This window comes from Dicentrarchus labrax, unplaced genomic scaffold (assembly GCF_905237075.1).
Source record: "Dicentrarchus labrax unplaced genomic scaffold, dlabrax2021, whole genome shotgun sequence".
Lineage (NCBI taxonomy): Eukaryota > Metazoa > Chordata > Actinopteri > Moronidae > Dicentrarchus > Dicentrarchus labrax.
In genome coordinates this window covers 18,475,906-18,502,468 of record NW_026136714.1, presented here as the reverse complement: position 1 = coordinate 18,502,468, position 26,563 = coordinate 18,475,906, and the positions used below count along the sequence as shown (strand labels likewise).

Genomic DNA, 26,563 nt, shown 5'->3' with positions numbered 1-26,563 from the left:
ACTGTGGACTGAGCAAGTAAAATATAATGGAACTGCTAGAAACGGGCCATCTAAGTATAAACTGAAACCCCGGTTTACGATCAAGTCAGGCGTAAAAAGAATACAACAGAATAAGATAGCTCAAAGGACACATTGTTGACTTGAAACAGAAATTGGCACCGACTCCTGTCGAGTGCCCTGACGGGAAATTACACTTACAAGGAACTTTACGTGCGTTTATTTTGCAAGCAGAACCTTTACATTGCATCAGCACGTCGGCCAATCACATGCCGTGAACCGATTGCGTCAGAGCAGCGGGGAACCTATCAGCTGTCACCACGATAGTAGAAAAAGATCGCAGGCGCAGCCCATCTTGTTCAACAGTTGAGAATTACCGGCGACCGGGTGACCAGGGAAACCTCAAGGTTTCTACTGAATTCAATAAGGATACCCGGCTATTTCTGATTTCAGACAGCACCAGTAGGATATAACAACATGGTGGTGGTAGCAGCAGGGACCGGGGGAGCCCACAAAGTGCTCCTGATATCCGGGAAACAGACCGGCTCATCTAACGGCTCACAGACAGGCTATAGCCGGCCCATCTCGGTCGTTTTACCGTCACCAGCTAGCCAGGCGTCGTCGGATTCAGACTCCAACTCCTCCGCGGGGCCGCCCATACGAAAAAGACAGAGACTCACACACTTGAGTCCGGAGGAGAAAGCACTTCGCAGGTTAGTTTCACAAAAAATATCCCTTATATTGCATTATATCCGGGGGTAAAAAAAATGTACATTTTTTAAAGCGTAAAACCCGGCCATTGTTCAAGAGCTCACCACAGGGACACGCCCAAAGATATTGATCCATTTGTCGAACAATAGTAGCGATTTGATGTTTCAATCACAGCTCAGAGGAATAGGGTCAATGTTACATCATCTACTATTATAATTAGTTTATCTAAGCTCTCTGAAATTGCCTCACGAAGCATTGAAATCCCATAAACGTATTTCTTGTATCACCATCGGACTTTGAACTGGCTTGTCAATCTGCTATCTGAGTGATTTTGACTGTCCGTGGACCCGCCCGGCTCCGCTGAGCAGGACACTGATACCCTGTTATGCCTGCGTGGCAGGAACATGGCCGGTGATTGCGCAGTACTGTGAATCCAAGTCATGTCGGGGTGCTTAGTCAGCATCATGGAAAGAATGTGTTATATTCCTGTTTTTTTTCCCCTCTTTCTTCCAGGAAACTGAAGAACAGAGTCGCCGCTCAGACAGCTAGAGACAGAAAAAAAGCCAAAATGGGGGAGCTGGAGCAGCAAGTCCTAGAGTTGGAGCTGGAGGTAAATTTTTTTTTTTTAACATCTTGAGAGGGGTGTAGCTCTAGGAATGCGGGGTCCCTCCATACAAGAAGATACTATGTTTAACTCCCAACCCACCATCACCCACTTTTCTCATGTCCCCACCTCACCATCTGATATTGTACAACTCAAACATATGTCTACAAAGGCAATTTCACACTACAATAATGTCATTAAACGGCTATAGTTATATCATATACACTGCAATACAATTTTGCATGTTGCATGGGGAAAACTAAACTAAGCTAATTATCTTCCCCTGTTCGGTGTAGTTTCGTTTCTAGCTGGTTTATTTTCACCCTAGACACTTCACGCATCACTTCCCGATTAATGGTTGCAAGTTTCAAACATCTGTTCTTTTTTCCTCCCGCAGAATCAGAAACTTTACATCGAAAACAGGCTGCTTCGGGAAAAGACGAGCGGCCTACTGACAGAAAATGAGGAACTGAGACAGAGACTTGGGTTGGACACCCTTGACTCAAAAGAGAAGGTGAGATTGTAATGCAGACTGTAGAAGGGGGTGGGTTTAGCGTGTGGTTCTTGTCAGTCTTGAGTGGAGTAACGTTAATTCACACTTTTCCCGTTTTTTTTTTTTTTTTGTCACAGGTTCAGGGTTTGTTGTCCACCGGGAACGAAGCAGGTTTGGGGATCGGGTCTTCTGAGTCCGCAGCACTCAGGCTATGTGTGCCTCCGCAGCAGGTGCAGGCCCAGCAGTCCCTAAATCTGAAGACCTCTCAATGGATACAGACAGTTCTGACTCTACAGACAATGAGGTAAGTCAGTGATTTAAAATCTTGTTACTCAGAAAGCTCTGTAATAACACCAGAGTTAGGTCATGGGTTACTAGGCTAATCTCCTGTTTTCTCCCCCTCCTCACTAGTCTGATTTGCTACTGGGCATTCTGGACATCCTTGACCCAGAGCTGTTCCTCAAGTCTTGTGAACAGGAGTGCCAGGAGCCGCAGGTGCAGCTGGTCGGAGGGGGGAACCCAGTACCTGCCACCACACCTGCGACTCTGGGGTCCCCATCAGTTAAGCTGGAGGCCCTTAATGAACTGATCCACTTTGACCACATCTACACAAAGCCCGTGGAGGAGGTGAGCAGCGGGCAGTGCAGCGACTCGGAGAGCGAAGAAGACGAGAAGATCGTGGAGGCCAACTTCCCTGTTAATGAGGTGGTGGTGGTCGAGGAGGAGACGGTCTGCATCAAAGACGAGCCGGAGGAAGTGGTCATCCCCAGCTGTAACAGTCAGGTGGATGACTTTTTCTCCGTTTCTCCTCCCCCTGCCCTCAGCGGCCTGGATAAGGAAGCCTGCTTGGCGGACACCTACAGCGACTCCGGATACGAAGGGTCCCCTTCCCCTTTCAGCGGCATGTCCTCTCCCTTGTGCTCAGAAAGCTCCTGGGAAGACATGTTTGCTAATGAACTTTTCCCCCAGCTTATCAGTGTCTGAATCCAACCCTTAACCCAAAAAGTTATAATATATACACATAAGAGCTAATGTGTAGTGTTCAATAACTACAGATGAGCACATAATGCTTCATAGTAACCTAGAACACCACCGAACCAGCTCGTATATAGGCTAAAGTTAAGCACATAATCTCCTTTTTATTACAGCAGGTCTGTACCACTGGCGATGCTGCATTGACTTGTGGGAGATGGAGTTCATGACAGCTTATTTTGGCTTTTAATTACTAAAGAGGATTCAAGATTGATTACAAATCTTTCACTCACCGTTCAAGATAAAATGTGGATGGAATTCAGTATTTCTGTAAATTAATAGGGGGCTAGGGACCGATCATTTAAATATTTTATTTATTTGTGTATTCTGCTTCGGAGTCATTGTGTGTGTCCACTTGTAAAATTGCTTTCTTCTAATTTGTTGACCGCTCTCCATGTAGTCTAATTACTGCATTAAAAAACTTTTTGCATTGCATCTTGTCTCCGTTTTCAGTCATTGAAACCGCATATACAGGGCGAAATGGACAGTTTTGACAAATCTTACTTTACAATATGTAAAACGAGCAACAATTGTTACATTTCGATCTATACTGTTTAGATGGTTCGAATATGCACAATGTTTTAAAAAACAAAGGAATAGATGATAATACAGGTTAACAGACATTATCAATGAACTCTTGCTGCTTTAAATGGAAACTACTGAAATAAAAAGATCACTCGGTTGGCATAAAAAAATAATGTATGAAGCAAAAGACTTGTTGGTTCTAGCTTCTCATGTGTCCTTTGTATTTTCACTGGACTGAGTGTGACAGAGCCAGCAATTTGAAAGAGTCACAATGACCCATGGTAAACTGTTTTTCATGATTTTCTGACATTAAAGGTTCTAAACCTAGGTGTTTGGACTATCCAGGAAGTCTTAGGATAAATTAAGGCAACTGTAAGATGATGAAAGGGATAACAAAGGAAACATGTTACACAAAATTGTATTTTGTATTAGCAGTATTTCCCACAAAACGGCTTTTTCAAACTAATTCGACAAATGTTATTTATTTCATCTTAAACTAATAATCAATTAACATGAATAACTTAATTATACTCATGGTCAGCCTTTTTTTACAGGCACATTGGGATAAAGCACAATCCTTTCACACTTATCTAACTCACCTATCCTCATTTGTGATATAATCTCATACATGTGCGCACATGGTGTTTATATTCCCTATCTCTCATGTGCCAGCACAACCTTGCTTTTCCAAGAACGAGGCCTGTTTGTATTGCATAACAGCAACATGTATCTGGGAGTTTCCTGGGAGCCTAACCTGAGACAGGTTTAGACTTTTATATGCCGACAGAAATAGGTCAGTGTAAGTATTGTTGGTGTTTTGGCCCGGTGTTACGACAATAGGTTGAGTGGGGAACACACCTTTCTCGGGCCCTTTATTCTAACCACAATGGGGTCTCATTCCGAATGTTTGGAGGAGACAGTTGCCCCCTTTGAGTTCCCGGGGCTATGATTGGTATCACCCACCCATGGAACAAAAAGCCCCTGCAGTGGCCTGTTGTTGTATGAGCTGATTAGATCAGGTTTTCAGAAGCAACACGGATGTAATTGATCTTAACTCTGCAGGGCCCGGCTGCCTGTCTCCGTGAGCTTTAGCTCCTGTTCGCTGATTACAAAGCTTTGTATTTGTGATGTCACCTATTATGTTTCACAGCGAGCACTGTAGTCCTGGAGTACGTGTTTGTGATGCTAAGTCATCAGGTTTAAAGAGAAAAACAAAAATTTGCAACTCAGCTATTTCATTGTGATTTGACCTCCATTTTGTGTCTTGTGGTAGGCTTGAAGGAAACCGCACCAGCCTTTGACGTAGCTTCGCCTCAACTATGCCGAAAGAGTGTGGTTAGAAATTCATCATTTCCTGTCTCGTAGGTGCAAACCGCAGCAAAGACTAAAACAGGCGTACAGCTGTCGAGCTGAGACTGAAAAATGTCTTTTTCGATTTCACTGCAGCCTGAAATCGAAAAAGACGTGCTCCAGCTGATATTTTTCAGTTCAGTTCTGGTTTATTTAGGGACAACAGGTTAATTTCTGTTTCTATTCGCTATGTGTGCCAGCTACAGTTTTGGTTTTCTCCCCACCCATTTGTCAAGAGATATCTGCATCTTCAGTTCTCTGCTTTAGATAGTAAACCATTGGTCTTGTACTTTCCCCTCCTTTCCAGTACAATCCACAAAGTGATTCCTGCTAATATAAGATTCCTGACAAAATTCTTCATATAAAGCATATTTTTATGACTGGAGATTTTAAAGATGAATTCCTGTTAAAGCACCACAAAGATATCCTTTCAGCTGTTTTGAAACTCAACACAGTTCAGAATTGATACTGAATCATCAGCAGTAAACTGAACATCTGGACATCTGTTGGGTGCTGTGGCAACATTAATAGTCATTTTCATTTATCAAAAATGGCAAAGGAGTTATTTAAGCAGAAAGGCAGCATGCTGTTATCTCCCTGCACCTCCACGTCATCTGTGGATCTCACATCAAATAGTGCAATTTGGATTTTGCTACTGGCCGCATTAGGCTTCTTTAACCAACAAAAATGTCAAGCATGTTAACATTCAGGACATCCTAGGTGAGGTGAGGAGCACAGGAGACAACTGAACCTGTCAATGCTGCCACAGCAGGGGTACGAGGAGGTTTCACAATGAGCCTGAGGATCTTTTGTACTCCATGTCTTTCAGTAGAAGCATATCGGTTCTTGTGTTCAGGCAGTCAGAGCGAGTATTGAAATGTAGCTGCATTTTTGTGTATGAGAAAAGAGGTGAAAAAACTTCAACTTCACACAACACAATCATCTGTCAAACTGTAACAGTCAACTGATGAGTGAAAGGGGCTCAAGGGAAAACCAAATGGCACTACAGTTTCTCTTCCACTGTTGGAGTAGAGTTCATGAAGTTGCCAGGTGTATGATAATTATGAAATTTATGATAATTTCTTATTTCTACATGTCATAGTGTCTGGGTTTTGTTTTTGATAATAGTTCAATGGTACAAAACTCATTTGGAAACAGCCTGATTAATTGTTATATATCAACTAAGTCAAAAATGTATTACTAAAAACCGACCTGGACCTGCCATTAATGATCTTGTGAAGTTAAACCAAATGTGAAATGTATTGTCAGTTGTTTAAAACACACAGAGAACCCCTGTTGCCACTTACAACCTCATATACACTCACTGTGATTGTATTTCACAAGTACCAAACAACAAGTACCGTTTTGTACTTAAACTGTACAAAACGGTACTTGTTGTTTGGTACGGTGTATGGTACAAAAACGCTTTCTGTAACCTATTTACTTAAATGCTGGGATGCATAATGTGTCCTGTAACCTGCATAATAAATAACAGATGTATTGCAATCTGTGGGATGTACATTGCTTTGGTTTTGGGTACACCACAGTCTGGATTTAAATATACAATAGTTTGCCTCAAAATACTGTAATTCTTTGTGTGATTATTTGTTGATTGGTACCTGGAAATGCTGACTACTGCCCCAATCATCCCAACATTCATCGGGCCTTTTCCTGCTTTTGTCAAAACTGACGTGAGATCTGCTGTGAGCTAAAGATTGAATTTTTTTGATTGATTATTGTTGCTTCATAAAAGCAGACTCCATGTCAGTGTGTTCCTCTACACCAGTATGAAACCAACCTGGTCCTGGATGTCAAGGTTCATTCTTAAATTAGAGCCAGATCCGTCGTGCTAATATGACACTGTCGTCACCTATGCACGGATTTGGATAAACCTTACAGCAGGCCTCGAATTACTACACTCAGCAGTATTATAAAGAGGATTGCTAAACCTAAACTGGCAGCTGCCCCTCTAATGTAAATACAGGTTTTACAGTTGGAACTTTGAAGCCCTTCAGTCTAAACTGTAAATGGTGCGCTCGAAATGCACATTTCAACTAAGAGCAATGGGGTAAATCTGCTCTGACACAATAACAGAAACCCTTTTAAGTGCTGAATTAGCGTAACTTAGCTTTACAACATGGGTTCTGAGAAATAAACAAGCGAGTACCAGCTGATCAAACAAGGATTTAAAGACAAAGTTAGTCAAGTGTAAAGCAAACAAGAGGTCAAGGCGGCCAGAGGGGCCTAACGTGGCTCATGTGACAGATAATGGTAATGGTCTTGCTGGGTGGGGGTGAGCTGGGGTCACAATCGGAACAGTCGCAGAGCCTCAAAGGCTCGGTCACCTGACCCGAACAAGGAATGAAAATCGCTCAAACGACCCCCTTTGGCCTACTTTATTAAAAAGCTAATGAGTGGCTGATCACAAGCTGGGTAGTGGAGGGGGGCATAGCCCTGGTATTTAGGGCACTTATGAATGATTCAGCTGGGGAAAAGTGAGTCATAGTCCCCGTCATTTGCCAACAAACAACATCTGTTCATCTCTGTACGTGGACATGGAAGAACACAATTCATCAGCATGTTTAAAAGGTAACCTGCTGCACTTAATCACCTGTTAATGTTCCAGTTAATCACGTCTTTCCACTTCAAAAGGTGTGTTTCTATGCTTTATATATTTTTTTTATGCCCAGCTTGTTCTTCCAGATTCCAAATGATCATTTGGCACAATGAATCATTTCACAGGGGAAAAAAAAGCCATCAATCATCAGTCTTTCATCTGCATCATCCGTTTCCAGTTGTTCTTTTCACTGGCAAGAAAGAACAGCAAGAAAAAAAAACATTACTAACATGACAAACCTAAACCTCCTGTCTTGTCAGGATCAAGGAAACTGTTTCTTAGTTGCATTACAACTTGAATGTGTGTGTTTGAACAAGAAGATGCAGACATATATGGCCAATGACGCAGACATACCAGCATGCACTCACATACAGACGCACACTTGGCTCTTGTGCTCAGTCAAGGTAGCTTAGTCTCGAGCTGTGAGAGAGATCGTTATCCTCAGTTACTAGTGGCAACAAAGGACAGTCAGTCGAGTGTGTTAATGCATGTCTGATCCACGGCACTGAGCCAAAGCCCACCGAGGGAACAGTAAGGCTACTTATGAGAGTCAGATGTGTTCCTGAACGTCAGAGGCTAAAGACATCAAGTTTTCCACATCACACTTCTGTAAATTGCCTTTTAGATTATAATTAGCTTCAAAGTAGTTGAGATGTCACAAACGTCCGCAAGTACATACATGTCCTAAACTCAGATTTAAGGTGTGCACAGAGAAATATTCAGCAGATGAATGCAAAAGCACCCTTCTAGTATCAAACACTGCACATTGTGTTCACTTTCTGCACAGTGAAAGTCAAACATCCAAGTGAAATAAGAAAAGAAGAAGAAGAAAAATACATTTTTGAGTGGAGGGAGACATGAAATATTTGTAAAGCTAACATTGCTGCTTAATTACATGCAATGTAATTTTAATTATCTCTTCAAAGTAGAAAAAAATAGTCTTGACTTTTCTTTCTTGCACTCAGAAATGATGTCATTTCTCCAAGGTAGGTTAATTGTTGAATGACCACATAAAAAGCACAGAAACTGATGACTATACTCACTTATTCAGAGCAGTTAAGAATCAAACTCTCATCTTAAAGAGAGATCATCTTTTGCTTTTGAGGTCAGCAATGAGGAAGAAATTAGGACATTTTGTATGATGAATGACAGCAGGCTAGTTGAGGCTTCCTGGAGGGATATTTAATAGGCACAATTTAATACAAGCGGCGGGCGAACCGGCGTTAGACATTACACAAGGCTCCATTGCCATGGTTTCACTTCCTGTACTCGTGGCAGGTCTGCAAGAGGCAGCCTGTCTGCTGGAGGAAAACATTAATCACTTGGATTCCTCCTACACAGCGTGGCAGATTCTCCCTTTGAAGCTCTCTCAAAGGCAGCAAACCCACGTAACAAAGATTCTGAGCGGATCAAGGGGATTTAAACTGCACATCATGAATATCTTTTGATATCATCTAAATGGCTTCAGTTCTCATAACCTTGACACAGATTTGCATTTTACTCCATCCTCAATCTAATTCAAATTCTCAGGTCCTAACTTTCTAAGATAGTTTCTCTTCAACAACTTTTAGAACAGAGCTGCAGTTACACCACAAACCAGACCTTTTTGGACAGCCTTTAACTGCTTTCTTAAACCAGGCCCCTGAGGTTAAAGGCTCATGCGTCAGCCTGTGTCAGCCATCAATTACAAAGTCTACTTAAACATGATCACAGAGCACAGGACACACAGGCATGCACACACATAGGCAAGCAAAGTACGGTAATTCCTTGTTTCAATTTCATCTTCCGTGTGTTTTCATCAGGACCACCTATGCTATCTGAGACAATAAACATCTCTTAGCTGTCACAGCTTGTACTGTGTCTGTTGTAATACTGAACACTCCCGCTACCGGGTCAGATCAAAGTGCACGTCAGCTTTCAAACTCAAAAAAAAGCCTTGTGTTCAATAATAATATATATTTTAAACAAGACAAAGTCTACAGCCATGCTAGCGGCTCTGTGATGCTGTACTTAGATACAGTGGAGTTTTAAGCTCATGGGCAGAGAGTGGGGTTGGCTTCTTGGGCTCCAGCCCTAAATGTTAACTTAAATATAAATAGATAACTTAAATTTTTGTAATTTCCCCTCAGTCTCTCTGCCTGGACCAGAAAATTACTATTATCACCATTTATGGGTCCGCCCTAACATTGCCATGGAGGGGATGTTGTCTTGTGTGTGTCATGTTTCATTCAACTGTCTCACCTCAGTGAGCAAGCGAGCTAGCTAAATTTGTTAAGGAATATTGACTTAAAGAGGAGTCAACTTTATTGTTTTCCTCTTTTTAGGTGGCAGGGGTGCAAGTTAGTCATCTTCAACATTTTGTGTGTCATGGTTTCAGAAGGATGAAGACAGTTGGAGAACAAATACATACAAAATAGGATGTAGGCTCAACAGGACGATTTCTTTTCTAACGTTGCCATGCTTACATGCTCACAATGACAGTGCTAACAAGCAGATGAGTACCACCAGAGTACAACTGAAGCTGATCGGAATGGAATTGGTTTTAAAGGTATTTGCTTTTGGCATCTGAAAAATTTGACAAAATTTGACCTGATGTTGGCGCCTAACGATAAGTCATGGGCTCAACAAAGTCATAAGGATTCACTGTCTAGGAACCATGAACGTCTATTTAAATTTACCTAATTCATCCGGTAGATGTTGACACTGCCATGGAGCTACAGCGTGGCTAAAAATCTAAGAGCACGTTTGGAGATTTGGTCACAGAATGATCTCAGTCCATAGACAATCATGTAATCAATCAATAAACCCATTTATTTCTGCCACTAAAATGAAACTGATGCAAAATAGAGGAAACTACAAAATCCACTTCATATTCCAAGAAGGATAATGTGGACCTATTTGACATACTGTACAGTCATAGTCAGATGTTATATAATTCCAAGTAGAAGTAGAACAGCACATTTTCACCACTGTACCCCCAACAGGTGGTTTCCCTCAGTGGCCCCAGCTGTAAAAGTGTCATATGTGTGTACTTTAAGCTAATGCTACATGGCTATTTTGGTCAGTAGTGAAGACAGCCTTTAGCCCAGCTTGTGTGACAGAGTGACAAGTTACTTTGAACTTGGGCTTAATGACATTTGTCACAGTGACAAGAAAATCCAATGAATCACTAGTTTTTGTCCTGATCTCTGGACCTCTGGACACAATATTTGGGTAGAAAATTCAATTGTGTGCGTGACTTTGAGAACACCCCCAACTGTTTGAGCAGTGATAAGAGAGTGTCTACATGTGCAAAGAGCCAGCTGCGGGGAATTTATCAGTAGGACAAAGGGCTAACCAAGGCTACATGCAGGAGCAGGAAGACACAATAAAGGAACTGATAAAAGCATGTCATTGTAGCCCATGCAGCTTTTGCATTTGATATTTCAGGAAGTCTGCTATCAGATCACAATGGGTGAAACTAAAATACAAGGTTAATATCCTTTTTACAAACATTGCCAATAAGTAAAAACAAGGATTACAAAGAACAAATGATCAGATAGAAAGAGTAACATAAGGCCCAAATTTCCCAACCCCTAATTTCACTACAACTCAGCTTTTTATGTAATAAGTTTGAGATCTAGCTTTTGGTTGCACAACTTTTCACCACTGAGCAAACACTCCCCTGTTCCTTTCCATGCAGCCAAATTCACTTTGATAACTACACAAGCACGGAGAGCCTGCTGCTGGTAAATTGGAGAGTAAATATTGAATTTTCCTGTAGGCACCTCGGTCGTTGTGCTTATGATATGATGTAGCGGAAAGAACACAAGGTTTTAAGATCAGGACACCTACACGACTTCATCCTCATCTTAATCCTGAAGCAGAAAACAGAGTGTTCTGTCATGTTTAATTAAAAATGTTTTCTGGTACATTTTAACAGAAAAGGTTTCAGCAGATGTTCTTACTTCTGACTACTTGTAATGGTGGTGAGTTAAAGCTTGTTCCACTGTTATACTCCACTATAAGCTTTCACCAGAATGATACATAGATTCCTAAAATCCTTCAGGAATTTATAATCTTGTTGTTTTATCTTCACTAGTACTGTTGTACTGTGCTCTGCTTTTAGATTAGTAAAAAAAAGTTTAAGATCCAAGAACTGAAAACTTGACAGTTTTCCTTCTCTTTCTCCTTAAAACCATGTGCACTTTAAACACTCCAATTACATCCAATTACAGTGAAATGGTTGGTCTACGTTTGTAGGTCTTGACTACACTGCAAACTAAACTACAGACAGTATATCTAGGATGGACTACACCATGGTCACACGCTATTGTGCCACCAGCAGACCAGCCTTGCAATAGCAGCTGTTTTTTAAAAAAAATCCTCCCACACGGTTGACTCAATGCCCATTTTTTTTCTTACGTCTTGCATCATTCACTAGTTGGCCCATACAGCATGAAATCTGTGTATACTGGATGGCAAAGAGGCAAAAGCAGAAACAGCAGGGTCAATTCTTCATACTGAAAGGGAAACTCAGACAAAATTATCATAATCAAAGCAGCAGAGGCTATATCCTGACTTTTAGCCCTGATTATGAGTCTCACCCTGGGTCCTATAATGCAACCTGATAGCGTCTTTCATTGGACCCCAAAATTGGCACCCCAAGAATGCAAACATCCCCAGTTTGTGACACAGACTTTCTTTAAAAGATAAAGCCAAAACTAAGATAATCCTGATCACATCATTACGACACCATCAGGGTAATCTTCCTCAGACTAAGACGAGTGAACTGATCTTCAGATGTAAAATTGGTTTCCCTTTAATGTGTGAAAAAATCAACTGTCTTGTATCAATTTTGAGGCTAAAGTCTTTCAGATAACCAAATGGTGACACAATGATATGCAGCATTAAAGTTTTTGATACTAACTTGTAATCATAGCCCCTTTTGTAATACAGACACGGCTCATTAAACATCTGTCTTCTGGAACAGAAACCTTTTCATTTTAACCAGCTAGCTCATACTCTCTGCAACTCAGGACCTTTTTCAGCTTCAAACCCTATTTTATATTTCACTTTTGTGCATAATTATACCAGTTTAAATACACTGACTTGCAGCTATATTTACTATTAGCACTTTCGTCCCGTATCTTCCACATTATTTGGTCTAGACATTACACCCAGACGCATGAGCTCTAAAACCTGAGTGAGAAGTTCAAATGAAAGAATTCTTGTTCTCCCTCATGTTTTCCTCTGCCGCCCTGCACCCCACCATCCCCCCTGCTCAGGGCTAAGCAAGGGGTGTGGGCTGTGGGGGTGGGTTGAGCTCAGCTCCCAGACAGTGTGGCATTCCTGAAATGAGTGCTAGCTCACTGCTGAACCCGTTCCCAATCCCACTCCTCCTCTTCCAAGCAAGAAACTTTCCCCTTTCACTCCATGCTGCTCCACTACCATCGCACACACACACACACACACACACACACACACACACACACACACACACAGACTGAAGTGCACTGCCCCATCGTACATGGAAAAAATGACAGTACATGTTATCATAAATTGATATGGAGGACTAGAAGTACAACAACCCACTTATAGCTTACTTCTTTTAATTGTGCATATATATCACATGGAACATTATTTTCATAAAAGGGATATCAGGCTTAAACATTCACAGTCATAAGACCCAGAAAGTAATATTCACTTTCAGTTTCTCCAAAGTGCTGATCGAAGTAATGACACGTGAGTTCATTTTATCGTGTCCAACAGGCAGTCAGAGTTGAGGGTCAGCCTCTTTTACTCACCACCCTATTGGGAGGCGAGGCGGGGTTAAAGGTCACTATGAATGTTTGGCTGGGTTCCATAGCCCAGTGGAGTGTCAGTATATGATTGTTTATCTACTATTATTATTACTTGTGAAAACAGAAGTATTAAAACAGTAGCCTGGTTTATTGTCATGTAAATGTCTGTTTTACTGCTCTCTACAGACAGGTAATACTGAGTGTGATTGTGTAGCCACTTCTGTTGTTGCAGTACATTTGCTAGTCCAAACATTGAGTCAAGTAGGTATTTCCAGGAAAAATGTTCTTGCAAACAGGAAGGGATGGGATTTGCAATTAATTTTCACAGTTAGTTTAGAATAAATAGAAACATTATTTGACCATTAGCATGAATAGGGAGATATCACCACAAAATGCAATAAATGTCCTGGAATACTAGCAAAAAATAAATAAACACACACAAAAATTTGGCACCTTGCACTACAGAACTAAAGATTCTATCAAATTATGACCTGTAATCTTGTGTTATCACTGTACACTTACGGGGAACTGTGTTAGAAAAACAGCTTGCTGGCATTTTGTTGCTCTTTGTAACCACTGAAAGTAGATTCTCTTGATAAATCAAATGTTATTTGTTACTTATTGTGGAGTTAGCATTTTCTCTGCTGCTGCTTTTCCAGTCAAGTGAACATTGACTGGGCTGAAATGCATTATAACTACTCTTACTTATCCTTTTACTCTTCGTGTTTTATTCCATCACTTCTAAGGATAATTTACACCTTGAGCTTATATTTAATTTACAACCCTGGTGTGCCTGTCTTCTCCTAATCTAGTTGTCTGTGCCTGTAGCCTTCCTCCAGGTCTTGATGAGTGTGGTTCACCTGGTGTTTTAGGGGCATCAGGGTACTGTGGGGGCAGAGTGACCCTTGAACACAGCCAGGTATCATACTGCTCCCTGGACATCTGGACCACATGCTTTGTGGCAATCTGACAATTGAGGAGGGATATAAAGAGGGTAAGAAACAGATGGAAATGTATGTTGGCACCTCATACAGTTAAAAGTAAGAAACAAAACACAAATAGACAACTGAAACTGGTGATCACAGAGTCGTTGTTGGACAAAAACTTTCTTGTAGATGATAACAGAGCATCTCTATGTTGACTTATTTACTTATATTGCTCCTAGCAACCAAAAGATATTATTCTTTGGTGCCCCAAACCCTGACTAACTTTCCCCTAAAGGCAGCCAGACACCAGCAATTCCAGACATTCCCCAGCCCAGCCCACCCTGGTGTCCTCCTGCTGAGCCAGAAATGGAAACCAAAGCAAGTCATCTGCGACACTGAGAGGGACACTGCCACAAACTGTCGTCAAAAGGCACACAGAGAGGAAAACGGCCAGTGACCGACCCTCTAAATCAGTGAGCCAACTTTACTATATGCCGGTGTCATTTATCAGTCAGCCTCCTGTCATTACACCTTCAGCTATCTGCTCTGGAGTCTGGGAAGGATGTATTGCCCCCTCATTTCTGACCGGTAGGGGCGTGTTCAGAGGGTCTGGAGTCTGTTAGTCCTGGAGTGCAGATCGTCCCTAATTGATGGTTTGGTGGGAGTGGCAGACAGTTTACTGTCGGGCTTAAAGTTTGGGGGAAGATTAGAGGAAGTAAATACAATCCAACGATCAAATCTCTTTTAATTTGTGCACAGACCCTGTAGAAATACATCATTAGGAAATCTTTCTGCTGGGCACAAACAAGACAATTTTTAATCGGCTAACCAACTGCAATAATAATTTGGGCATCACACATTTTTTAGTTGTGTCTGTTCTGATTTATTACCTAGTTCATAAAACAGGATCAACTTCAAATATGGACAGATTCCAGTTGTAAAGGTCTGTAACGTTACATGTAGAAAATTTTAATGTTGCGTAAATGACAAAAGCCTGCTTTTTACAAACTCAGCCTTCATGACCACATCGGTAAATATAGTTGTCATTTATATTGGGCAGGGTCGTGTTGTCTGTTCCTCACATTTAATGCCAATGGAGTTAAGTGTAAAAAGGGCAAATACAAAGTGTGATCGTTATTCTTTAAATAAATTAAGTATTTATAATAGATAAATAAAGTGGGGAAAAAGGTGTAATATTTTCACTAATTATGACCCAATGACAAGGTGATCACATGATGATGGTTAAACCTTTTGGTTTGATTATTTATGTAGTAAAGCCTCCTTTTTTAAATACAGTCTTTCATTTTATTATTTGTTGCAGAAATCCCTGGATGATTGTTTTCACAAACATTTAAGAAATGTGGAATGAGGTCTTTTGTGTACCTGGATGGCCACACACATCTCAGGCAGACATAGCTCCCACGGCTCCAGACCCCCCAGCACCTTCAGGAAGAGCTGAGGTCGAACCCTGAGCGTCTGCTGCTCTGCGAAACCACTCAGCTTCTCCAGCACCCGGCTCACTGCTCGCTCCCTGCACACCTCCTCAGGCAGGCTGCTCAGCAGAGTGCACAGCCTGGAAGAAAAAGACAGAAAAGGCCAGCATCAGTATCAGGTCTGCAGACAACATCGTGCTACAACACATAAGAATATTGTGTTTATTAGTTTGAATGCTAACACATACGCATAGCACATGTGTATGCAGTTCCACAGATGTGTCTGACCCCCACCCCAATAACACCCCAATAACACCCCCACCACACTCAACCACACCCCACCACACACTCCACATTCCACACTACATAATGTCTTCAACAGGCTGCATACCACATATTGTTGTTGTGGTTATTTTTATTGTTGTGTGGAGCTTCTGTCTCTTGAGAAATGCAGGTCACATGATGAGGAAAGCCATGGGGTTCAGTCATGTGAGACAGGCCTTGATACATCTGGAGACTGCTGTTTAACCTCTTTCTGGATGGGAGAAGAAGACATTATCTCACACTCATCACATAGTTTGTAATGTATTGGCACACTGGCTGTATTTGACTTGTATTAAGCACACACTGACTGATATAACAGAGCAAACATGGCAGTTGCATAAATTGTAAATGTTTACCCTCAGAGTCAGCTCACAGAGTAAGTGGGCTAAAGTCTATAACATGATAAAACATGACAAGATCATGCTAATTAACACAGGTGGCAAAAGTGCCCTCTTGGATGTCCTCCCAGTGCAGTGCTCTGTCTAGGATGCTAATCCCAACCCTAACCTGTTTCACTGTGGATCTGCCTGAAACATGAAGTAGAATATGCAAACTCAGGAATTTAAATTCCATCAGCTCTGTTAATGAATGAATGAAGAAACAAAATCAGGCATCATCTGTCATAGCAGAACAAATTCAGACCACTGAAACCATAATGATATCCTAAACAATAACATCCCTGAAATTAGTAGGAATACTGTATGTTAAATATGAAGCGACAGTCAGCAGCATTTTAGCTTAGCTTAAAGACTGAAAGAAGGGGTACACAGACTGACTCTTTCAAAAGGTATGGATTTGTACAGAAACTATATCACTTTTGAACATCTATTCATCCCTTGAATTTTAACTTTTGCTTTTGGGGAAACAATAATTTTGTAAAGATGATGCATCTGAGACATGCAGTATCCTCTGCTGCATGCTGATAATTGCGTGATAACTTGGGAAAACAAATCAGAAGGAATTGTTATGAAATTGTTAGGGCTGGATGTTTGCCAGACCTGGCTTTGAGCTCCAGGGTGTCGATGTAGGTTTGAGCCAGCTCCTCAACCCGTTCGTCAAAGACAGCTTTTACGTCCCGCAGCATGGTGGCCTCGTTGTTGATTAGATGGCTGATGGCTAATGGGGGCTTGGCAGGACAGCTGGATGTAGGAAAGAAAAACACAAATTATTTTTTGTTGTGTTCACAGATTGGTAGTCATGATTATGCAATAAAATGTCTCTTTGTGTCAGCTTTTGAGAAAAAATTTGTCTCAAGCACATACCAAGTCTTTGACAAAAAAATGGTTCATTGTATACAACATGCATACAATGTATAAAATGACACATTCCTTTGCTATTGTATATGCATCCAAGGATTCCTAGCACACTGCCTTTAAAATGAAACAGTATGGGGTTACCATGCATACTCTCAGTGTATGAATTATAGATATTTATATACAAAGCCCAGCCCCCCAATTTTAGTGGACCCAATACAAATAAACTTAAATAAAGTCATCCTATTTAATATTTGGTGACAGCAGTTCCACTGTTTGTACCTAAAACTCACTACTTGCTGTATATTTAGGGTTCTTGCTGCACAGCCCTGATACTGGGGCACGATGTATAAATATAGCTGTGACTGTTACACTGTTCAACCAATATGGCTCCTCAAACATATTTCAAGTTGAAAATCAGCACTTCAATCTAATAGATACTGTTTTGTTTAAAATCCAAACTGTAGCTAAAAAGTACGGAGCCAATACCACATAAACATGTGTCTCCATTCAAATAGGTATGGATTTCACTGTATGCATGGACTGTATGCACTGTATGTAGAAAATGAAAAAAACATCTTGAACAAACCATTTAACATTTTTATAATATGATATAGCTATTATATTTTGACAGAAGCAATAAACCAGGTGTGCCGACTTCGCCTCTTTGACCTCCTTTTTTAAAATTTTGAGAGGGTATTGACAAATGTACCATACAGTAGGTTAAATAAGTGATTAAGGTTAACATAAAAGTCACACATTAGGCCCTATAGGTGCAGTTGCAGTTGCACCCTTTGGGCCAAAAACTCATTGTGGTCTTGGAGCCGGATTGGTTGTCAGTTCTCTGGGGTAAAGGCTGGGTTTTGGACTCAGGTATTGTCAAACTGGAACAGAGGATGGTTACAACAAGTCCGACCTGTTTATAGAAGAGACTGTTAAAGTAGGGATAGGTCAAATGGAGTTTCTGAGATCGGATGTCGCCAGAGATATTCCTCTGAGATACAGAATAAAGTCTGGGCCCTATTTCCCAAAAGCACATTAAGCTTAAAATCATCTTAGTCCCATTGTAAGTCTATATGCAATCATATTAGCCTTAAGATGCTTTTGTGAAACAGGGCCCAGGTTTTGTTGTTTTGCAATGATAGTATTTAGTATGATTGGGTCTTAATGGTGCCATTTGTTGTTGTTTTCTATTTGAAAAGGTAGCAGTTAATACACTTTCACATGTTTTCTAATGCTCTTGGTTTTCTTTTGACATGTTTTATGTGAATTTGTGTTTATATTTGTTTTTATGCATTTGATGACTTCATATATGCATGAAGAATTCAACTGAAATGCAAATACGGTCATATCTTTGGAGTGATCAAATTTTGCACATCAGCTATTGAACGTCAACGGTTGGTTCAAACCTTGTGGCACAAACTCATTATAACTGAAAGCTCTGCTGGCTGAGAGAAAATAGTGGCACATGCAATCAGTCATTGAATGGTGGTAATCATGCTGTCACCTTTAACAACTGAGGTAAATATCAGGTAGTAGAAAGCACCCATGACATGTCCCCTGATAACATTTTACAACGTGCCCCTTTGTCCTCTCATCCACAACACAATTCCACTGACGCCTTACAGTGAATTCCTGACATAGTCTTTTACATCACTGCCTTCAAAACTGCGAATAGGCCAGAGGAAGAATGATGATGAGGAGGACTAAGAATAGATGCACAAATTGAAGGGCTGTCACCACAGAGCATGTGAGAATAGTACAGGTTGAGCTGCCACTGCTTTCCCCTGCTCTTCTTTACATAATCACTCCAGGGTCACTGGAATATTGCCCTGGGCATGATAGCCTGGACTTTTGTCCTCTTTACAATTAGTTGATTTAGGGAATAAAGCCTTTGCTACTGTTAAAGTTATTGCCACTGCCTACATCATAATGGGAGGCCAGCCCTGAGAAACAACAGCAGTCAGGGGTAGACTTTAAGGATTTATGGCAGGAGGCTCATAATGATACTGGGTTGTAATCTTTATACCATGTTTATCTTACAGGCTGCTGGAAAACAAGTCATGAGCTGGAGGGCTACTAAAATGTAGATCAGTGCAAGTTGAACTTACCTTTCTGTGTGTCTGCTGCTTTGGCTCTTTTTCTTGACTTTCTGATGGACATCTGAGAGTGTGCGAAGACCTAGAGATAAAAAAACAAAAGTTAACTAGACTCTGCTCCATTTCTCTTTGTCTCTTGCATCAGTGCATATTATAGATATGTAACTCTCTCTAGCTCAAATTTTCTAATGGTTTGTGAAGGATTTGCACAACTGAAGACATTATTTTTCATGTGATGCAGAGTTGAAGGAAAGCTGGGTTTTTGGTTCAGGAGTGATGTCGAGTCAAGTCAGGTTTATACACTGTACACAGTAAAGCTCTCATTCAATGCACCCTTCACACAGAGCATTTCTCTGTTGTTAGACTCAACCTACTGCATGCCACCCTGCCAATATATACTAATCAATATAATGTATTTGTTAATGTGTAACAGTAATTGATGAGCCCACAAGGGTCAGTTCATAAACAGTACAAACAGCTGCTTTTAGTTTTTATGCTCTTTGTTTCTTCACTGATAACTTTTAAAAGCAGCCTGAAACATTTTCTCTGTTGTTCTAAGTGTCTATTCTGTTTGACTATTGTTACTTTCTCCTATGCTTTCTTTCCTTTTTAATGTTCATCTAAAGCACATTGAGTTTTCCCTGTTTATGAAATTTAAATAAAGCTTGCCTTCAATATTGCCTGATAGATCTAATGTCATGTGCTGTAAGGACCCCTCCAAGGGGTTTGCAGGTACCAAGATGAAAAAGAAAAAATATTCTGTTACACAAAATTATACTGATTTACATTTCTTTTCACTTTAGGCCCCTAAAAATCCTTCAAATGAAATATCTCTTTGGTTGAACTCATCATGTTAACAACTGTGGCATGGTAAAGCAGGCACTTTGTTTTAAGTGATCACAATATTGTAGGATTGATATATAAGAGGTTGTAGATACATAAGTAACGAAAATATAAGTTGGCTGAATTGTACAAAAAAACATACTGAGAGTGTGTGCAAATATTACTGCAATGCATGTATTTAAAAATAAGCAAAGTTACAATCTAAAGTCAAAATGTCTTATTGTCTATAGTGTTTTATTATATAATCTAATAGCTCCCTCTGGTGTTCACTTAATGTCATTACACCATGAAATTAATTGAGAAAAGTTTATCCTAATGTGTAATCCCACTGAAGCAGCAGCTAGCAGTTTATACATAGATGTCACACACGGTGATGAAAGAATAAATCTTCATGAAGCTTCCAGAGAGCATAAAGCATTCATTAAAATGTTAAATACCAGCCTAAATGATTCAACTTCTCTATGAGCTGTGACAAAATTAATCACAGTGTGGCAAATCAGGCAGACGAGGCACTTATTAAAATGTACAGCATGATTTCTCATGAGGAATAGCTATAAAAACCTGCAGCCAAAACTGTAATAGCCAATAACTTTTGCAAATTGGCTGGCTTTAGATTGAATAAATAGAGTTCTTATTTTAATTATCCCAAATGAATGCGGCGGATTAACTATCTGTACTGCTAAAAAAACTACTGGGGGAGGCATTGAAATGCAAAGATAAACCTCCTAATTATACAGAGTTTTACAATTCCTTTTTTCATCAAAGAGTTTGAAAAACTACTTCTCAAAGCAAAGAACTCCACTTTCAACTTCATTTACCAGGCAAAACAATGTAGTGTGGGCAGAGCTGCACATCTCCAGTGGCCAATTTCTGGATTTGAGACATAACTCTGGGGATTAGCCTGAACAGCAGTTAATTGCTTTAAACCAATGACGCTGAATTAATCCTTTGATTTTTGGACTCCTTTTATGATTACAGAGAGAGCGCGGGAGGGAGAGAGGGAGGGACGGAGGGAGAAAGAAAATAAAATGTGAGAAAGAGAGAGTAATGGAGAGGATAAAGAAGAAACAACAATCTGACAGTGACTCAAGCAGTGACAGTTAGCTCAACAGTCTTTTCATCAGGAGGTAATGATATGAAACCTGTAATCTACAGGAGGCGGGGGTGGTGGGAGAGATCAGATGACTAATTATACCATGCTCTGAAGCCTGAAGCAGTGCACCCTGGGAAGCTGCCCAGGGCATAGCACGGCTGAGCCCTGGCACAAACGCTCTGATCACCCAGCTGAGTAGAGTATCGAACAGACCCAACTCTTATTTTGGTTTCCATTTCAGACTCAGCAGGTGGTTGGTAAGTGTGTGTGCGTGTGTGTGGACAGGGAATTCAGGTGCCATCATGTTCTGTTTCTGTACAGCTGTCTCTGTCTCTGTTTGCAGGAATAAAGTGACTTTTTAAGGCTTTGTGATCATTAGTTCAAGTCAAACAGCTGTTTCTATGACAACAACAGACCTCAGTTTTTTGTGAGAGTCTGTGAACAATTCTTCTTTCCATTTCCAAAGTGGGGGGTGTTTTTGTGAAGAGAGATTGTTTTGGCTTGCTCTTTTGTTCCTCTAGGTCCAGTTTAGATTCATATTGGGTGGGTGTAGGGTTGAGTTTTGGTTCATTCTGCCTTAAAACTGAAGTTGTGACATTTTGCTTTTGACATGAGGAGCTTAGACTTTAGCATATACTGGTTATGTTTTCATAAATGGTTCATTATGTGGTGTTTTTTTGCATTTCAGTGTCATACAAGGAACATGGAAAGGGTCTTAATCAAATTTTTCAAAGACAACTTAGCAAAGTGACAGTACTGATGGGAAATGCACAGGGTCTATTCCATACTCTGCATTCCTGCAACAACAAGGAGATGACTGAATGCTACTGCATGTGCAACCCATCCCTGCATACCATAAAGAAGTGACTCAAGGACCTCCTTTTACACCTGGTATTGATATGTGTCTCATATCTAACATTAACATTTGTTGTCAGCATGCAAGCTAAAATTGCTGTCTGTCTGCAATCTGTTGCCCTTAATTTACATATCCTCCATCTATACGTAGGTAAGCTTAGAGACTCATTTTGACGTAACTCTTTCAGATGCCTGTACCGTTTGTAGGGATGGTCAGCCAGGTCAGTTAATAGTGCCAAAATATTCCACGCTTCTTCTGTCAGCTGGGACTCCACCAATGAAACTCTTTTTTCCCATTCTGACAACTTACACTCTGAGGGGGGCTGCTCTGTCTCCTCTGCTGCTGCTGGACACTCAGTGTCCTCCTCAGCGCCTTGGACCAGAGAGGACACACTACTGCCCACAGTGGTGGAGGTGAGGGCCGAGAGGGACACCACACTCGCGAAGGAAGACTTCCTGTGGGTGTGCAGGCGAGCAGAGGAGCTGCAAGGGCGCCTCCGATGAGCTCTCTGAGGCTTTTGGAGGGGGACGAGGGAAGGAGAGAAAAGGTAGTTCCCAAGTTCACATTAATATGAATACATAAAAGGACAGCATATGTTTAGTTTATCACACAGAATGCACACACAGGGTCAACAAACTGTTTGTTGTGGTCACAAGACTTCATTCTTTCAACCCATAGAGGTCAGTACAACAAAGCTTTTCTGCCATGAGATTACAGTGGAGTTCCTTCTTTAATCCTAACCTCATAATCTAATCCTAATCTTTAAACTTGTTTCATGCATTTCCCAGGTTGCCTTTTGAAACCCCCCAATGAAAATGGGCATGGACTTGTTGTCAGTCAAAGGTAGACATTTGTCATCCAAACACAGTATAGTTAGCCACACAAGTGTCTATAATAGCTACCACACCCCCTACTCAAAACACAACATCTCTAATGGCTGTCTCACATTGTCATCTATTGAGGCTACTGTCAACAGAGACTCTAACGGGCTATAATTGCCTCTTTTCTCTGTGTATAACAGTTGAATGTCAGCACAGAATGGAGGTTCTTAGCAATTGTTTGAGAGACCGACTAAAACCTGGCAGTAACCACTGACGGTTTAGATCTTTAAAAGTTTTTGCATCAAGCTCCATTTTCGTCATGCTTGAAATATCTCAATGTGATGTCTCACCATCTGTGTTTGGCCAGTTCTAAGAAATATTAAAGCAGACCAACCAACAATAAAAAAGCCCTCAAAATGGTGAAATGTTCTTATTATAATAGTCTTTTGTATTAGCTCCTTGTGGAGACATTTCATCCTCATAAGTGCAGAAATATGCAAACACACACACACATATGCAAACACAGACAAGTTGATAGGCTGTAGCTTGGCACACACCCATAGGTAGACGACAGGACGACGTATGAGCAACAGAAAGGAGCCAGACACGTCTCTCCCTCCCTGCACTCACCCCTATGCCCTTCCCTCTCTTCCACCTGTCTGTCAGAGAAGACCTGGGCCTTAAGTGTGTGTGACGCTCCCATCAGCCTAATTATCAGGGTGGAAGGAAGCACAACACTTCAGCAAAGGCAGCAACAGCTCTCCAAATGTCCTCTACTGCCACACACTGTCATCCCCTGAGGAGTAAGTGTGTGTGTGTGTGTGTCTGTGTGTGTGTGTGTGTGTGTGTGTGTGTGTGAACATGCTTTTTGCTTACAAGTCAATCTGTGGGTGTAAGCATGCATGTTTGACTGTTTAAGTAAGTGTGCCTGCGCATTAGGATTAAAGTGTTAGAGTCTATTAAGTATAGGGCTTGAGCATAAGTGAGTAAATGCACCTTACTTTTCCCTTTTTTCTCTGTGTATCTACGTTTGTGTGTTTGCACCTGTCACAGTGCAGGATTTCTCTCTTTCTGCAGAGCATGGCAGGTAGAAGACTTTAAAAGATAAGTCCTGGGCAAACTCCAACCTTCTGCTGAGATCAAAGTCAGTCCAGAAGGAGAAAAAAGGATGTAGACACACAAATGTTACAGTGATAAGAGATTGCTGAACATGTTTTGGAACCTGGCTGTAGGAGTTTGCTCCCATTCAGCCACCAGAAAATTAGTGAGGCCCAACAATGATGTTGGGCAATAAAGCCTGGCTCACAGTCAGTCTTCCAGCTCATCCTAAAGGTGTTGGATGGGGTTGAGTTTAGGGCTCTGGGAGGCCAGTCGAGTTCCTCCACACCAAACTGGGAAAACTATTTCTTTATGGATCTCACTTTGTGCACAGGAGCATTGTAATGTTGCAACAGGAAAGGGCCTGAACCAAACCTCTGCCACAAAGTTGGGGACACACTATTATTTAAAGGACCACACATCTAGCTGTGTAGTTGCAGATTGGAAATCCCTGGCTTCCCCCTCCCCACACAAAGGAGAAACTACAGTGGCCATGAAATGTGTGAAAAGCAAGAATGCCCCTATCTTGAGCAGTGTTTGGTTTGTTTATTTGGACCTACTGTAAAAACAGAGTGGCCTCCATAGAAAGCAACCCGCTGCAACACATTCTCCAACGATTCTTATTTTCAGGTGATTGAAAACATAGTTATGCATGTTATATTCCATTTATGCCAATAGATTCTCCTACAAGTTACACACTGGACCCTTGAATTATCATTGGCCTGAAGCAAGTGTGGAAGTGGATTAAGATATATAAGGCATTGGATGCACAGATGCACAGATGCACCATCGTTTGGTGGGATAGTGAAATCAGGTCATTATTGGTTATGGGCTTCTCATGGGATTTTTTGACAGTAACGAGAATATCAGATATAAGATATAGAATATGACCAGACTCAGCAAAAACATGGGAAACAGTCCCATAACAAAAGTATACAGTATGCGGACAGGGCTGTCCACATACTTTTGGTAATGTAATGTAAATGCAAATAAACTAAATATAAAAAAATTAAAACACCTCAATAATTACAATAAAAAGAGTGAATAAGAGTGAGGGGTACCTTGGCTGAAACGAATTGCTCCCATTTGTTCTCAATGGCTCTCTCCTTTTTCAGTGTCTTTATCGTGGTCCTGCCTCGGCCAGGGTCTCTGCGAATGGAAAATAATAGCCACTGTTGTGATACATTCATCACTTTGGTGACCTTCTGCGATTCACCGCAAGTCGCAACCGCCCTTCGAGGCAGAGACAAGCTCGAGAGTCGCTCCGGCCGTTATCAAAATCATAATTCATCTTATCGTAAAAACTGTGTAGTGTTTTAGATTGATGCCCGACATCAGAGCTGCCCGCCTGGTGGAGGGCCCAGCAGTGTCGTAACCTTGTGATAATGTTTCATTTCATCCTCTCCTTGTCTTCCTGTACAGTAATACCTCAGCTGGATCATTTGGCCCATAAAGCTTAAGACTTTCTGGGAAATTGGATTTGAAGCTGAGTGAAGGCCCTGGAGGCTGTAACATGATGACGTTTGGGTATAAAAAAAAATTCTCTTTGTAGCTCTTTTCCTCCCTTTCCTTCCGTTCCTTCCTTTTCTTTTTTATTCTTCTATCAATTATTCAAGGCTTACAGTTGTGTGCAATAATATTCCTGTACTACATTCTACCAGGAACCACTATGACTGTGCATGGTACAGTCGCCTTTAAACTTTATGAATTCATCCATTCTCACAGTCCGGTCTCCTCTGACACTTGGAGACAGACCATAAAGATCAACATAGATCAATATCAAGGCAAGAAAAAAAAAAAAGAACAAAAAAGAAATGTGAAGAGGGGACTTTGGAAACGACTGCCTTTGAGGAATTAAAGCAGACTACAGATGTGTAATCCTGTGGGTTAAACATATTTTAGTGAGTTTAAGCACCACACAGCTGCTGCACTGCGCTCCCTCCATTTCCCCGCTCTCGACTCCCTGTTGTGGGTCAATATCATGGGAGCTGAAACCTGGAGGGGTGGGGGGCAAAGATGGAAGAATGCAATCTTCTCGCTAAACCTGGACCCCCTCCGGAGCTTTTGACTTTATATTTCATCCAGCACTGTCAGCTCGTGCCTGCAGCTCCCTGATCACCACCACCCTTCATCATCGGCTCTCTACAATACAGATGCAACGTCTCTTCAGGTGGCTCACTTAAAAACAGTGTGGATTTGACAGAAGTTACTCATCGGTCAGCGTGCAGAGGTCAGAGTCGTAATGAGCTGATCGCTGATGGATATGTCACTCATGCTGCAGTGTTTTAGCCTCTGGACTGGGGCTCCAGCTAGTGGAATCACTCTTTAATAAATGACAGGTAATGTTTTATGTATGGCGCTTTGTGAGAGTATGAAGGCAGTCTCTGTCATAATCCCAATGCTCTATGTGTTTCTGTCTCATTGCTCAACATATATGCACAGTTATCTTGTCGAACGTGAACACTATCTAAAATAACTGAAGGATTATCAATTCATTAAACATATAAGTTAAATAGGTCATGTTTTCACAAATATCCACAGCATATAAAAAGACATAAACTATTCAGGAGAAAAAACATGTACCACTGGGGCCTTCAGCTTCTGTACCAAGAAATCATAAAACATGATTTTATTTGTGCAATTAAAGCTATGAGTTTTACACAGAAGGGGGGGCAGATAAGTAGTATCAGTGTATATTTGCATTA

General features: G+C 41.1%; 2 protein-coding genes across 4 annotated transcripts in view; one reads left to right on the top strand and one right to left on the bottom strand.

Moving 5' to 3' along the window:
* Window positions 1–342: 342 nt before the first annotated feature.
* On the top strand, window positions 343–3,272 carry xbp1 (X-box binding protein 1). Its single transcript, XM_051423899.1, is given in 6 exon segments — window positions 343–710; window positions 1,222–1,318; window positions 1,710–1,826; window positions 1,943–2,023; window positions 2,026–2,109; window positions 2,217–3,272. Coding segments are annotated over 6 exon segments (1,188 nt in total). The 5' UTR covers window positions 343–474; the 3' UTR covers window positions 2,790–3,272.
* A 3,441-nt stretch (window positions 3,273–6,713) lies between these two features.
* LOC127376706 (coiled-coil domain-containing protein 60-like) overlaps window positions 6,714–26,563 on the bottom strand; it is a 38,631-nt gene continuing 18,781 nt past the window's right edge. For 2 of the 3 annotated variants that reach the window (XM_051423891.1, XM_051423893.1), the window contains 7 exons: window positions 24,920–25,007; window positions 22,249–22,453; window positions 19,160–19,229; window positions 16,794–16,934; window positions 15,863–16,006; window positions 15,422–15,611; window positions 12,904–14,078 (listed from right to left, as the gene is read on the bottom strand). In XM_051423891.1, coding sequence (XP_051279851.1) covers window positions 13,884–14,078; window positions 15,422–15,611; window positions 15,863–16,006; window positions 16,794–16,934; window positions 19,160–19,229; window positions 22,249–22,453; window positions 24,920–25,007 — 1,033 coding nt within the window. In that variant the 3' untranslated portion in view covers window positions 12,904–13,883. Of the gene's footprint in view, window positions 7,520–12,903; window positions 14,079–15,421; window positions 15,612–15,862; window positions 16,007–16,793; window positions 16,935–19,159; window positions 19,230–22,248; window positions 22,454–24,919; window positions 25,008–26,563 lie in introns of those variants that run through there. The other variant, XM_051423892.1, reaches the window with a different exon arrangement.